Below are 13030 nucleotides of genomic sequence, written 5' to 3'. Positions count from 1 at the left end.
AATGAAGTGGACTAAAATTGGCAATGCCCCAACAACAGTAGGACCAAAAATGGAAATCACTCCATATTAAACTTTTCCCCTCCTAAATTGATTGAAGAAGTGTTACATTTCCAATTTTCATGCTCTACATTTTGTACAAAAATTGAAACAAAATGATTGTTACCACCAAACCACATGCAACACGTTTATAAAATTGGAACTTATTACTACCTTCAATTTGTTTTTGAAATTTCATTTCAATGACCTCCAAGCTAAGTTTTTGGATTTCAATGTCTTTATTCTTAGTTGTGTACTTCAATGTTTGAATCTTTGTATCAATCTTGTCTACATGTTTCGATAATCCTCGTATGATTATCGCAAAAAGGTCAGATACAACCATATCAACCCCATCTAAAGATTCCACAATTTTGATTTTTCTGAAAAACTAAATTTTAATCTTTCAATTCTGTTTATAAAACACCACTTAAATTACAATATTTTAGGAAAAAAAAAAAAAACTTACTCCAAAACGTGGGCATGCTTGGTATCTTTTCCCCATATTAGCATAATTTCATGACATTTTAATGGGTAATAGATCACCACATTTACATCGGCAGTTATCCCCAAATTCTGTTGAAGATGAAGTACCAAAACTATGATATGACATTCTATAAATAATTGCTAAATTTGTTCATAAATACAGAGAAAATTAATTATGTACTTGGACATATAAAATACAAAAACTAACCTTATGTACTTGGAGTGAGAGAAATGCTTTTGGAGTTGAAGAACCTTGAAATACATAGGCTGGAAGTGGAAAATAGTGCTTCAAGAATAAATTGTTAATTAACCAATAATTCAAATACCAAAACACAAATGAAAAAGAGAAATATGAAATGCAAAGTGTCACAAATTAATTTTGACAAATCTAACAAGAAAATTTTATATAGTATTTAGGGATTTATAGAATTAGAAATTTAGGGTTAAGGATTTGATTACTCGAACTTGAGGAGTTGTTGCTCCACAAGTGATGACTAATGACGATTGGCCGAGCTAATGACCAAAGTTTGAGGTAGAGGCGAAGGTCCAACGAGACTCACTATTATCCTATGGGCTATAGAGGCACAGGCAGTAATGCAAGCTGCTACTGCTCGGTGAATAGTGAATTGAAGATTGAAGTTTGCGATTGCAAAAGGCTAAAGAAGACAAAGAGGAGTTGAGGAACACCTATAAATCTAGGATTTTGAGTGGTTTATGGAATGACTAAAAGTGGAATATCACCTATAAATCTAAGACCAAAAAAAGAATTAACTTTTTAGAACAAAGAGGAGTTGAGAAGATGGTAAGGTCAATAAACCAAAATGTCCTAATGTTTAATGTCATTTAAACAACTTTATATATTCGTATATGACAAAAAAAGGATCATGCCACAATAATGTTAGGACCAATGGGGATGTTTTGAAAAAAAAAAAGACTAAAAATAAAATGACACCTATAAATCTAAGAAAAAAAAAGGAATTAACTATTTTTAGTAATATATATTTCTCATTAATTTTATTAACACAAAAATGAGAATTAATGGTTTTGTCGGGACGGAGTATAGGTGTATATAACGGAGGTAGGAAAATAGTTTGTTTAGGGTGCTAGGCTCAAAAGAGTACGTACAAAGTCTCGAGATACCAGCCCAAATAATAAATAAATGGAAAATTATTGTGTGGACCAAGCCTCAAAACGACGTCGTTTTGCCTTATGAAAAAAAATTCGTTGCTTCTTTGTTAACAGTGTTAAACAAGTCGTCTGTCATTTTACCTTCCTTCACGGGCAGATTCTCTTCCCCTTTGTGTTTTTTTTCCAGCGAATTGCGTTTCTCCGGAGATTTCACTTCCCCTTCGACGGCGCTTCTTCATTTTTCCTGCGGTTTCATTGTTTTTCTACGCGATTTGTTTCTTCGGTTCCTAAAATTATGATGAGTTATCATGATTTACATCCTCTTAGATGCTTTATCGAGGTGTGAGACACTTGGAGTTGAGGATTCAACATTTTGGTAGGAAAAAAAAATACTCCTATTATTTAAAGTACACAAGACCTTATTTGGACATTAATTCTCTTCATGCATGATCTGACCTTGGTTAATGTGAAAAGCATAGAGGCATAGAGCATTAAGTATTCATCTTTCGTTTGACATTATTTAATTATTTTTACTATTTAATCATTAAGTGATTTTTTTAAAAAAAACTATTGCACGAAAATCAGGAAGTTCGCGACCGGCCATTTAATAAATACGTAGTATAAACTATGAGCATAGAGCATTAAGTATTCAATATTTTTTTAATTTGAGTAGGTCAACTATTAATAATTTGTTAGGTTAATCTTTTTCGTAATCTTTTGTAAATAAATATTACACGATGAGATTTATTTAATATATATTTTTAGATTGAGCTAATATCTAAAATAGTCTTCGATTATAGTGGTTTTTTTAAAAATTGACCCTCTATTTATCACCAACTTGACGGAGTAACAAATTGAGAACTATAATGAGATAAAACACAAAAAATTGACATTAAATTATGTCACTAAAATTATTTATGAAAAAATTAAGAAAAATCACTATAGTAGAGAATTATTTTGGGTATTAACTCGTTCCAGGCTTGGCTTAGGTGTCACTAAAAAAAAACCTGCATGTGCGATTAATTGGTTGGCCATGTGATCGGTGTTCTCGAGAGATGAAACTCTAAATTCAACTTCCTGGCAGTCTCTTTTGCTACTATCACAATCCACCCTCAAACTTGCAATTGCATTATTATTTTCCCATTGAAGAAAAATTAAAGAGATCGATCGATCCAGATAGATTATGGCTTATGTTGCTTTAACTTCTCTAAAGACAACAATTGAGCTTCACTTTCTGCTGCAACCCATCCCAAGAGTTTCTCTTCATTATCTTTATCTTTATGATGTTCAAACACCCATCACATGTTTCTATGAAGACCTTTCTTCTTTGCAGGCCTTTCTGGAAAACAAATCCAGTGGCGGTGGCAGTGCTGCTGCAATCAAATATTTTGAAACCATATTAAGAGACTTTGCACTCAAAGTTGAAGATGAGATCGAAATCCAAGTAAGCAACTGTGTCAAAAACGACGACGCAGTTCATCAAAAAGCAGCTTTCCAGCAACTCTGTCTAATCTTGCAACAAGCACTAGAAAAGACTACAGATGTGGTGGAGATTATCAACAGCCTAAATAGACAGAATGATGATTTAAATTATCTCAAGAGAATAATAGACGATCATCATATGAAGTCTATAGAATCCAAAGCGACGAGGGTGGTTTATGATCAAATTCAAACCCTATTCAAATCTCTCATTCAAAGCCGTCTTTCTTGTGTGCGACAATTATTTCGTCATATTCATTCTCCTGCTGCAATCAAAGATTGGGAAACCAAAATAAGAGATTTATTAGCTGTAGATCGCATGAAGCTACAACTCAGCAGTTTTCTTCTGGCCAAAGACACAGTATATGAAGAAGAAGCTTTCCAGGAACTGTGTCAAACCTTGCAACAAGCACAAGAAAATATAGTAGAGCTGGAGGAGATCATCAGCAAAGAAGAGGAGAGACGGAAGATTGATGAATGTTGTAATTATTTAAATAGTCTCAAGGGAAGACTTATGTCTTTGCAATCCAACACAAGGGCGCCTGACGACGTAGAAACAACCCTAGGATCTCTCAAACAAACGCTCTTTTATTTGAAAAAGTTTCTACTGCGTTCCGATTTTGGTGGATCTAGAGGTGAAATCCAAATCAGACACTTTGTATTCAAAGCTAAAGAAGACATCGAAAAACAAATTAGGAACTTTTGTGTGGCCAAAGAAGAGCACAGCCTCAGCCTGCCAAAACAAGCTTCAGAACAACACTTTCAAACCTTGCATCAACTAACCGAAAACGCAGCACAGCTGTTGAGCACTATCGGCCGCAACACAAGGAATGAAGCCAATCATACTCACTCTGAATTTGAATTCTCGCGGTGCTATCCAAAGCTTGAGGAGGGCAGAAGAATGGTGGGTCGTCAAAATGATGTTAGTATGATAAAGAATCAACTCTTCAGTAGCTTTCATGGTGTCAAAGTAATCCCAATTATTGGGATGCCAGGCATAGGGAAAACTACTTTAGCAACAAAAATCTTTGAAGATCAATCGGTTGCATTGCATTTCCATGTACAAGGATGGGTTACAGTGACTCAAAATTACAATGAGACCAAAGTGCTACGCGACCTTCTCCAGTCAATTTCACAAAATCGTGAAATTAAAAAGGAAGCCCCTCTTCAAGGTCAGGTTCGTGAATGCTTGAAGGAAAAGCGGTATCTAATTGTTTTGGATGACATTTGGAGCACTCAGCATTGGGATGAATTAGAATACTTATTTTTCAATTCTGCAGTGAATGGAAGTTGCATATTGCTGACCACTAGATTCTATGGAGTGGCTGATTATGCTTGCACAATCAGAGGTACACCTCATGTTATGAATTTACTAAATCCAAATGAAAGTTGGGATCTATTCTGTACTATCTTTCCTCTTCAAAGGTATAGCAGGGCACCAAGTTTTGGAAAATTCAGGAGTGACTTGTTCCATGTTGTGGAAATATGTGAAGGATTGCCACTATCAATTGTTGTAGTTGCTAAGCGCTTATCTGAATGCAAAAACAACTTACAACATGAATTGAAAAAGATTGAAAAGGAAATAGAATTGTTGGGAATTCTAGATTATAGTGCACTCATTCTCATGTACAATCAGTTGCCAGAATATTTGAAAGGTTGTTTTCTATATCTTGGAGTCTTTCCAAAGTGCAGTGAGATCCAAGTTAAAATACTTCTTAGGTTATGGATTGCTGAAGGATTTGTGAAGCCATCGAAGAATAAGGAGTTAGAAAGGATTGCTTATTGTTACTTAAAGGACCTCATTGATAGAAGTCTTGTGTTAATAAGTAAACAGACTTTTGATGGCAAAATTAAGACTTGTAGGTTGCACAGTGTCATGCATAGCATATGTTTCAGAGAGGCTCAAAAAGAGGGAATCTTATGTGCAGTAAATACTCGGCAACTCCCAAAGTGGTCATTAAATGCATTTGCAAATTCATGCCGTTGGTTAACTTTGTGCAAACATAGGTTTGACTATTATGTGTTGTATAGTTTGAACAACCCTCGCTCCATTTTCTTTTTTCAAGAAAACACTGAAATTTTTGTATCCTTCAAGCTGTTAAGAGTTTTGGCATTTGTTCCATCTTCATTCCTCCAAAGAGTGCCAATGCATGTAGGGGATTTAGTCTTTTTAAGATATTTATCAGTAACACAATGGTTTGAGGGTCTCAGTGATGTAGTGTCAAGTAATGTGAATTTGCAGACACTTATTGTTTCCGGTAGTGACAGTAAATCACAACTTGGAGCACCTACTCTCCATTTGCCATCAACAATATGGGAGTTACCACAGTTAAGGCATCTTGAACTTGGCACTTCCTATGCTGTCAATCCTCCAAGCATGGTAAAACAGAATTTGCAAACATTATCTTGGGTGGATCCAACTCATTGCAGAAACAGAGTGTATTCAAAATTTCCAAATATAAAAATACTGAAAATTTTCTATAAAGTAGACTCAGAGGCCAGCCAGATTAGTGGATCTTCCAGCAATTGCTTCATTTTGGATGAGTTGGACTATTTAGGACGGCTTAAGAGTCTAACGATTTCAGTTTCAGTTGGCTGCATTGTAACGCTTCCTGAAAGGTGTATTTTTCCTTCACAACTGAAGAAGTTGAAGTTGAGTGGTATTAATCTTTGTGGGTGGGATTTAGTAGTAATTGGGAGGTTGCAATGGCTTGAGGTTCTAAAGCTGGAAAATGTGTTCCATGAAAAAGTATGGGAAGTAGCTAAAAGAGGATTCTATAGATTAAGATTGTTGGTTCTTAAAGATAAAAAGCTTGAAAGGTTGGAGGCTAACACAGATTCTTTCCCATGTCTTGAGCATCTAGTCCTTAGATGTTGTGATTGTTTGGAAGAGATCCCTAGCAGTTTTGGAGAAATTTTCTGCTTCAAGTCAATTGAAATGGATAGGTTTAGCCACCGCCCTTCCATTGTTGCTTCTGCTAGGGATATTCAAGAGAAGCTAAAGAAGAATTTTGGAAAAGAAAATTTTGAGGTTAGAAGGAAGCAGCTTTGACTTGTTCTTCTTCTTTTTTTTTTTTTTGTTTAATATAAATTAAATGGTGAAGGGACTTCATTCTTTGCAAAATATGTTACTATTTAATAATTTTTTTTTTGTTTTGTGTATTTTGTTTTACTTGATGATGCATAGATTAAAATCCAAGGGCATGGGCAGGGGCCTGAAGAGTGTTTTTCCGAAGATGTTGAAAAGGCAAATTCTGAGGTTAGAAGTTATATATGCCTCATTCATTCTTAATTTTCTTGTTTCTTAGTTGCACTGAACTTGTGTGCAAAATCTGTTATTATATAATTTTTATTTCTTAACCTCATTTGTTTTCATAGATAAAAATGGAGGAGGGTGAATCATCAGCAGGGGGCAGATGGTAGAGGAAGAAATTGGAGTTGGGAAATTGAAGTCATAAAGAAAAAGAGATTGAGACAAGCCTAAAAGTGGCTTGGCTCTGCAGATTTGACAAGGAATTGAACAGCAAAATGAAATGAGGTTAGAAGCTAGGAAGTGTCTGTAAAACATGCACAACTTGGTCGGGCAATTAGAAAACTGGCCAGTATGTATAGACATACATACACAAAAAATTAAATACATATAGGTCTAGTTTTCGTGCGGTCATGCAGCATTAGATATGCATAAATTCACCACAATGTGTTCAAAAATGCACCATGGTCCTCCGTGCGCCACCAAATATGCATTAATGCACCACCACGTACGTGTTGAGAAGTGCAGTGGTTATATTTATTGTTTTATGTTTTTCTTGAAACAAGTCTTATTGTTAATCTTATTTTGTCTTATTCCAATGTGTTGAAGAGGCTAGGGCAGGGCAATATAAATAAGTGCAGTTTGAGTTGATTATCTTCCACAGTACAAATGCCTTCCATAAATTAAATTAAATTCGTCTTTTCTTTCCACTGATTGTATAGTTTGCAGCCTGGCCAGGTTTGTCCACCCAAAAAGAGTATAAATTCAGTAGATGGAGCAGGAAATCCAAGGGCAGGGGCAGGGGCCTGAAAATATAGTAGAGTGTATGGAAGATGTTGAAAACGCAAATTCTGAGGTTAGAAGTTATATATGGCTCATTCATTCATTCGTAATTTGTTTTTCTTTTTTATTAATTAGATGGTGAAGTTGTGTGCAAAATGTGTTACTCGGATCAGTATTGTTTAATTTTTTCTTTGTTAATCTCATAGATAAAAATGGAGGAGGAGGGTGAATATGATGAATGAGCAGATGGTAGAAGATGTTACATCCACAAATTAAAGAAAAAGAAAAAGAGAAAGAGATGGACAAATCTGTTAAAGTAGTGGCTCTGCTCTGCGGGCCAATTCAAGTGGATTTGAGCAAAATGAAATGAGGTTACAAGCTACACCCTACACCCTACAGCCTGCCTCATTCATTCATTCTTAATTTTTATTTCTTTATTTTCTATTCCATACCCACTGTCTTTCCAAAATTTATTTATTTGTCACTACTTATTTCTCCGTTGTCTCATTTCATTTTGTCCATTTTGCATGATATGTTTTTTCATAGGAAGAGTCTGTAAATGACAACCTGGTCAGGAAACTAGAAAACTGGCTGCCCGTTATGTACAAAGATATATTCATATCTGCTAATTAATAATTTAATTGAGTTTAGCCTTGAGATGTTAGTGAAGGATGGATTAGATTTGTTGTTTAATGTTTTTTTTGAATTGAGTTACATGCAAGTCGTATTGTCTGTCAATCTTATTTTTTGCCGCCTTTTCCAATGTGTTGAACAGGGAGCTGTGGGAGGGCATTATATTATGGTATGCAACCTCAGCTAGCTCACCTCTTTTTTGCTTGATTTGGAACAGATCAGATATGGCGGCTGGCCTGGGTAATGTGAAGAGCAATAGATTAGATTAGATTGAGCAACTGCACTGCACCTTCAACTTTGATCAGATAGATTGATGCATATATATATATATATATATATATATATATATATNATATATATATATATATATATATATATATATATATGCTTATTTAATGAGAATTAAGCTAATTAAGGTTGGAGAAGAGAAATTTGAGGTTAGAATTAAAGCTCTGGGTTGTTCATTCTTTTTTATTAGATGCTTTGCAAAATCTGCTACTAATTGATATGCATGTTTCTAACCTCATTTGTTTTCTCTATTTTGCATGATCAAAGATCAAAATTCAGGGGGCTGATTATGATGAATGAGGGAGGCTATACAGTAGTCTGAATCACAGAAGAGTCTATCTGTAAAGGACAACTTGGCCATAGCCGAGCTTAATTAACTGCAATTAGAAAAATGGTATGTACACATATATACTTACCTGCTAATTAATTGGCTTTAGTCTTTAATTTACTCTTTAGATGTTATTGGTTCCCCGTTCCTCCCCTTTGTCATAATGTTGGGAAAACTTGCATTGTGTGACATGATTTAGTGACATTATGATGTGATATGGATGCTAATTAAAACATGAGTTTTGTTTATGGTTGTATTCAACTTCCTTTTTGTTGATCTGAAAACATATATATGCTGACATGAAGAAAGTTAAAAATTTGCATGAATGATCTTAGTGAGTAGTCATAGCCTCTAACCTCAAAATTTAATTTGCTTCTTCAAATTTGCCAACCCCAACATCTTCCACAAAGCAATGCAAAATAGAGAAAACTAATGTAGAAATGAGGTTAGAAAAAATAATTAAATAGCAACAGATGAGATGTTGCAAAGAATTTAAGCATCTAATAAAAAAGGAAAAATTAAAATTAAGAATGAATTTGTTAACCCCAACATCTTCATTCTAACCTCAGAATTTGCCTTTTCAAATTTGTCAACTCCAACATCTTCATCAGACTTTTCTTCTATATACATACCCTACTGTGTTCCTTTGGTTTCCAGGTTTTACAGCAGCTACCAGCTAGCTAGGTCTTCATCTTGTTAAGAAAACCAATCTCCTTAACAACATATGTACCGCTTCTAGTTCAGAACCATTTACCATCTTATCATAAGACCTTTGGAAAAGAAGCTGTGACCAGAGTTTTTCAGCTTGAAAATCTGCAATTAAGAAGAAAATGTCAAATCTAATATATATATGCTTTGAGGCATTATTGCAGGATATGACCCCAAAAATGGAGAAACATTTTAATAAATACAAAGAAAAAAGAAGATTAAGAATGAATTCTAACCTCAGAATTTGCCTTTTCAAATTTGCCAACCCCAACATCTTCTACACACTCTACTATATACCCTCATTCATCAATATTGATCTAAGAAAAAATAATGCAAAACACACAAAACAAGTGAAGTTAAAAAAAATTCTAGTAACAGATTTTGCAATGTTCAACATCTAATAACAGAGAATGATCAAGCCAGAGCTTCTAACCTCAAAATTTTCTTTTCCAAAATTTTTATTTAGCTTCTCTTGAATATCCTTGGCAGAAGTGACAATGGAAGGGCGGCTGCACCTATCCAACTCAATTGACTTCAAGCAGAAAATTTCTCCAAAACTGCTTGGAATCTCTTCCAAATAATAACATCTTAGAACTAGGTGCTCAAGACATGGGAAAGCATCTGTGTAAGCCTCAAACCTCTTGAGTTTTTTATCTTTAAGGACCAAATACTTTAATCCATAAAATCCTCCTTCAACTGCTCTCCACACTTCTTCTTGGAAAGCATTTTCCATCTTGAGCACCTCAAGACGTTTCAATGAGCCAATTACCGTTAAATCCCACCCAGAAAGATTAGTCCCACTCAAACTCAATTTCTTCAATTGTGGAGGAAATGCACACCGTTCAGGAAATGTTATAATGCAGCCAACAGAAACTGAAATCGTTAGACTCTTAAGTCGTGCTAAATAGTCCAAGTTATCCAAAATGATGTGTTTGCTGGAAGATCCACCAATGTGACTGGACTCTAAGTTTTCTTTACAGAATATTTTTAGCTTTTTTATGTTTGGAAAATTGGAATACACTCCCTTTCTGTAATGAGTTGGACCTACCCAAGATAATGTTTGCAAATTCTTCTTTACCACACTGGGAGGATCAACAGTATGCAAAGCACCAAGTTCAATATGCCTTAATTGTGGTGACTCCCAAATTGTTGATGGCAAATGGAGAGTAGGTACTCCAAGTTGTGATTCGCTGTCACTTCCGCAAACAACAAGAGTCTGTAAATTCAGATTAGTTGACACTACATCGTTGAGACCTTCAAACCATTGTGTTACAGATAAATATCTTAGAAAAACTAAATTCTCTAAATGCATTGGCACTCTTTGGAGGAATGGAGATGGAACGAATGCCAAAACTCTTAACAGCTTGAACGGTACCAAAATTTCAGAATTTTCTTGAAAGAAGAAAACCGAGCGAGGGTTGTTTAAACTAAACAACACATAATAGTCAAAACTATGTTTGCATAAACTAAACCAACGGCAGGAATTTGCAAATGCATTTAATGACCACCTTGGGAGTTGCTGAGTATTTACTGCACATAATATTCCTTCTTTCTGAGCCTCTCTAAAACAAATATTATGCATGACACTGTGCACCTTGCAAGTCTTAATTTTGCCATCAAAAGTCCGACTGCTTATTAACACAAGACTTCTATCAATGAGGTCCTTTAAGTAACAATAAGCAATCTTTTCTAACCCCTTATTCCTTGATGGCTTCACAAATCCTTCTGCAACCCATAACCTAAGAAGCGTTTTGACTTGGATTTCACTACGCTTTGGAAAGATTCCAAGATATAAAAAGCAAACTTTCAAATATTCTGGCAATTGATTGTAAATGAGTGCGAGTGCACTATAATCTAGAATTCCCAACAACTCTATTTCTTTTTCCATTTTTTTCAATTCATGTTGTATGTTGTTTTTGCATTCAGATATACGCTTAGCGGCTGTAACAATTACCTGTGGCAATCCTTCACATTTCTCCACAACATTGGACAGATGACTCCTAAAGCTTTCAAATCTTGGTGCCCTATACCTTTCAAGCGGAAAGATATTACAGAATAGTTCCCAACTTTCATTTGGATCTAGTAAACTCATAACATGATGATTACCTTTTAGTGTGCAAGCATAATCAGCCACGTCATTGAACCGAGTGGTCAGCAATATGCGACTTCCTTCCACATAACGATGAAAAACATATTTGATATCATCCCAATGCTGAGTGCTCCAAATGTCGTCTAAAACAATTAGATACCTCCTGTCTATCAAGCATTCCTCCATCATCTCTACTAGAGTTCTTCCCTCTTTAACTTCATGTTGCTCTGCTAGTGCAATTGACCGAAGGAGGTCGCGTAGTATTTGGATCTTATTGTATTTTCGGGGCATAGTGAACCAGATTTTTACATCGAAATGCAGTTGAACTAGTTGATCTTCAAAAATTGTTCGAGCTAAAGTAGTCTTTCCAATGCCCAGCATCCCAATAATCGGGATAACTTTTAAACCACCAAAGCCACTGAAGAGTTGATCCTTTATTGTAGTAACATCATTTTGACGACCAACCATTCTGTCCTCAAACCTCGGAGAGCACCTCGAGGATGATCCATTATCTCCTCCCTTAATATTCACAGACTGAGATGAATTATGGTTTAACCAAGGAATAGGTGGTCGTGTTTCATTGGCCTCATCGGCTTTGTTGCTTGTGTTTCTGATTCTGTCCAATAGCTCTCCTGTGTTTTCTGCTACTTGTTGCAAGGCTTTGAGGAGTTTCTTGGAAAGTTTTTTATGTTTATCTGTGAATCTGGAATAACGAACTTCCCATGATTGTTTTTCCATATCCTCTTTTGCTTTGAATGCAAAGTCTCTGATTTTGGTTGCCAAATCTTTGACTGCAGCACCGTGAAAATTCGATATCTCTAGAAATTCTCGCAAAGAAGAAATGTTTTCTATGAGAGATTCGATCATTGATGCTGGAATATGAATGACAGGATGGACCACAAAGTCAACCCGAATCTCCCTTATGAGAGAAGTTAAAGCATCACAAGTTATCTTTCTCTGTGTTTCTCCATCTTTTTCTATATTGGTAATGTTCAACAACTCTGCTGCATTTTGTGATGCTTCTCGCAAGGTTTGACAGAGTTTTTGGGAAGCTTCTTCTTGATGGGGTGTGTGTTTGGACAGTAGAAGAAAGTTGCTTAGTTGTATTTCAATGTTGTCTTCAGTCTCAAGTGCAAAGTCTCTTATTTTGGTTTCCAAATCTCTGGGTGCACTACGAAATTGGAAAATGTCTAGAAATTCTTGCAAAGAAGAAAGGTTTTGGAAGAAAGATTTGATTGGGGCTTCTTCATCATCATCATGAAGAAGGGACAGCCTTGGGTTGGGTTGCAGAAACTGAAGCTCAAGTGTTGCCATCAGAGAAGTTAAGGCAACATAAGCCATCTCTCTCTCTCTCTTTTTGTGTGTTTGTTTGTATGAGAAAATGCAATTGCAAAAGATGAGAGTAAAAGAGAGTCTTTTGCTGGCTAGTAAAAGAAAGACTTATATTTAAACAAAGCCAGCAAAAACTACAGTTTTTTGGTTTTAAATGACTCTATACTCTATAGGCGATCAACCAAATCAATTAAATCAACAAATATTACTAATATTATTATCTGATTGTCTAAGCTCTCTTGTTTAATAATGGAGTTCTTTTTTTTTCTTTTTCTTTTTTTTTTTTTTATAACTTTTGGTCCATGACTATTGAATTTCTATATTTGGTGTCCAATTATTTTTATTTATTTGTCCAACTATTAGATTATTTTCACAGTTAGCCCCTGGCCATTTACTTTTTCATATTTTGTCTCATGACTTTTAAAATATTGCCACATTTGATTATTCGATTTAATTTTTTGTCATCGGTGACCAAATTTTTAGTTGAAAAATA

At 35.1% G+C, this 13030-nt stretch overlaps 2 protein-coding genes across 5 annotated transcripts; one reads left to right on the top strand and one right to left on the bottom strand.

The window, feature by feature from the left end:
• Positions 1 to 2757: 2757 nt before the first annotated feature.
• LOC116002109 (putative late blight resistance protein homolog R1B-17) lies at positions 2758 to 12751 on the top strand. Of its 4 annotated transcripts, XM_031242137.1 has the most exons (7): positions 2758 to 6157; positions 6314 to 6385; positions 7106 to 7232; positions 7366 to 7530; positions 7935 to 8032; positions 8348 to 8474; positions 12003 to 12751. In XM_031242137.1, the coding sequence occupies exons 1-3, from the start codon at positions 2831 to 2833 to the stop codon at positions 7184 to 7186; spliced, it is 3480 nt and encodes a 1159-aa protein (XP_031097997.1). In that variant the 5' UTR covers positions 2758 to 2830; the 3' UTR covers positions 7187 to 7232; positions 7366 to 7530; positions 7935 to 8032; positions 8348 to 8474; positions 12003 to 12751. The 4 variants fall into 4 exon arrangements, with proteins under 4 accessions (XP_031097997.1, XP_031097995.1, XP_031097996.1 ...); XM_031242135.1 differs by lacking the exon at positions 12003 to 12751 and having other exon boundaries at positions 8348 to 8664; XM_031242136.1 differs by lacking the exons at positions 8348 to 8474; positions 12003 to 12751 and having other exon boundaries at positions 8010 to 8098.
• On the bottom strand, positions 9514 to 12546 carry LOC116002353 (putative late blight resistance protein homolog R1A-4). Its single transcript, XM_031242468.1, has 3 exons — positions 10686 to 12546; positions 10622 to 10624; positions 9514 to 10508 (listed from the first exon to the last, which is right to left on the bottom strand). The coding sequence occupies exons 1-3, from the start codon at positions 12544 to 12546 to the stop codon at positions 9514 to 9516; spliced, it is 2859 nt and encodes a 952-aa protein (XP_031098328.1).
• Positions 12752 to 13030: the final 279 nt, after the last annotated feature.

This window comes from Ipomoea triloba, chromosome 13 (assembly GCF_003576645.1).
Source record: "Ipomoea triloba cultivar NCNSP0323 chromosome 13, ASM357664v1".
NCBI classification, from domain to species: Eukaryota; Viridiplantae; Streptophyta; class Magnoliopsida; order Solanales; family Convolvulaceae; genus Ipomoea; species Ipomoea triloba.
The sequence above is the reverse complement of the archived record's forward strand: the minus strand, read 5'-3'. Positions and strand labels throughout refer to the sequence as shown.